Source organism: Polyodon spathula, chromosome 30, assembly GCF_017654505.1.
Source record: "Polyodon spathula isolate WHYD16114869_AA chromosome 30, ASM1765450v1, whole genome shotgun sequence".
Lineage (NCBI taxonomy): Eukaryota > Metazoa > Chordata > Actinopteri > Acipenseriformes > Polyodontidae > Polyodon > Polyodon spathula.
In genome coordinates, this window is record NC_054563.1 from 3,753,667 (window position 1) to 3,756,166 (window position 2,500).

Below are 2,500 nucleotides of genomic sequence, written 5' to 3' on the forward strand. Positions count from 1 at the left end.
TGGAAGCTTCTGCCTGCGTCTTGCTTCTCTGTATCTACTGATAACTATCTCTGTTTGGTGCCCCATCCCTCACGCTCAGTACAGCGGAAGTCGGGTAAGTGAGTTGTTGCTTCGTTTCCACGACAACAGTAAACGGTGAACGATAAACATGGCAGCTGTTAGAAAGCTTCAACGGGATTCAAAATTCACCTTTAATCTGCTTTCGAATAAAACCTTTTCCTTTCTTAAAGATTGGAACACGTCTCAACTTTTTATGAAATGGTGAACACCTTTATTTTTTTTTTTTTCATTTACTTCCCTCAAAAAATGGAACGCGGGACCTGTAACTATGAAAACATTGCACATTCAGACCAATTCAAGTGTCTCAATATTTCGTGATTTGCTGCATGAAGTTTGGAAAATTGTGTAAAAAACGTATTACGCGAACGTTATTGTAGATTTATTTATGTACGGTGTTTTTAAAACACTTTTTAAAATGATGAGCAGTTGAGTACAGCATTTAATAATTCTCCTGCAGTAGACACCACACTAGACAGTTAGGCAGCTGAATACGTTTTCTTTGCAATAAAGTTGTATATGAACATTAATGTTATATTTGGTTCCATAGATAAATGCTGAATTCTCTTTCTGTTATTATTATTATTATTATTATTATTATTATTATTATTATTATTATTATTATTATTATTATTTTCAGGTCCATGTTGGGGAGAATTACAGCACAAGCATTTAATTTTGATCAGTTTTTCCAGCTTTACCAAAAGGATGATTTTGTAAGAGTAAGTTTTCATCTTTACTATTTTTTTAGATGAACTGGATGGCAATGGTAATGTTCTAAATTTAAGTCAGTGTTGCTACTTCACTAATCATTGTGAAGTTAATCTTTTGTGTATTTTATAGAACCAGCTAAATTAATAATAGTATTTTATTTTTAAATGTACGTGTTCTTCTAACAAATAATCTAAAGTATATTGTTTGTTTGTTTGTTTTTTAACTCCCAGGATTTCTTCAGTGACCCATGTGTTGTTTCCAATTTGAAAGTTGCAGATACGCCCGGACAATGGAGGACCTTAGGTATATTAAGAACAATGTCACTGACCTTTTTAAGGCATGTCACAGCATGTTAACTTTGTTATTACTGTTGTGACAGGAGGTTTTTTTTTTTTTTTTTTAAACTGGTATAGCAGGATGGTTCATCTGTTCAATTTACTTGAGATTAAATGGAAAGTTTCATCAAACAAAAGATTGGCAGGCATTGTTCTGTGTATGCCTTCTCTATGAATTTCAAGTCCAATAAATAGTTGCAACCTATACTCCGCCATGTTACACCATGGCTGGGTGTTATTGGAGCATTTTGCAACATTGGTGAGTCCTCCTGGATTGCATCAACTTTTAGGTTAACCCCTGGGATAAACACAGATAGATGTCTGATGCAATCCAAGGGGATTTTCCAGTGCTATAAAACTATACAACTAAATGTATACAACTGTGTGTTTTAAGACCATATATGTCAAACTATTTTATATATGTCTAACTAAGAATAATGACAATTTTGGTATTGGAGGGCATACTTCAGTTTTCAATTCCTCTGCCAATACAGAATATGATTCATTTTGACAGATAACTAAAAAAAATACACCATTCTCAGCAGTATCATAGGGAAATAAGATCATTTTTACAACCATCAGATTATATGCACAGTCCTGCTGTTTTTAGTCAAACCATAATATGCAAAAACCTTGCGTAGTACAAATAACCTACTAAGATGTTTATATTGTTTGGTTTTGGAGATGCATACTTATGTCCTTTTTTTTTACATGAACATATGTTGTATGTAGGTCATAGTGATCATTTTCATGCTACTATTAGCTATATTGTTTCGTATTTACAGCTGTGGATGTATATTACTAACATAATGTACTTATTAATGTATGCGCATAGATCTTAACAGCTTTTCATTTTTCACCGACTTTGTAGACACAAAAGTAACAAAAGTTAAGGCAGAACTGATTCCATGCACCAGAGTTTCAATGGCATTATTTGACCCTCTGTATTCGGATGGAATCTTAAGAACAACGGGCCACATTCGAAAGTGCTTTGATGAATTCTATGGAGATTTTGATGAACTGAGAAAGGTTAGAATTAATTTATATTACATACTTTCTCCGTTAATACTTTATTCATGTCAGGCTTTAAAATAAAGTATATAGTAGTACAAAATAATAATATCACATGTTTGTAGTAAGTGTTGCAATGAAATAATCACAGTTTATAGAGAGATATAGCGACCTTTACTTTTAGGTTTTAGATTTAGAAGGGGTTGCCAAACTGAGAAAGCTGAGAAAAGTAACACAGCACTGTTTTCATTTTGCATCTTATGACCGTACAAATAAGCCATTATAACTTTAAAACTACATAGTGTAATTACATCAGATAAGGGCAAAGTGTTGTTTTTCGTTGCTCGTTTGTGTTTTACCTTTTCTAAAGTAACCCCTGTTTT

General features: G+C 32.9%; 1 protein-coding gene across 1 annotated transcript in view; it reads left to right on the forward strand.

Moving 5' to 3' along the window:
* Positions 1 to 110: 110 nt before the first annotated feature.
* Positions 111 to 2,500, forward strand: part of cfap300 (cilia and flagella associated protein 300) — an 8,427-nt gene continuing 6,037 nt past the window's right edge. Inside the window, exons 1-4 of the mRNA XM_041232649.1 lie at positions 111 to 261; positions 698 to 779; positions 1,002 to 1,074; positions 1,978 to 2,135. Of these exons, the coding sequence (XP_041088583.1) occupies positions 149 to 261; positions 698 to 779; positions 1,002 to 1,074; positions 1,978 to 2,135 (426 nt within the window). The 5' untranslated portion in view covers positions 111 to 148. The remainder of the gene's footprint in view (positions 262 to 697; positions 780 to 1,001; positions 1,075 to 1,977; positions 2,136 to 2,500) is intronic.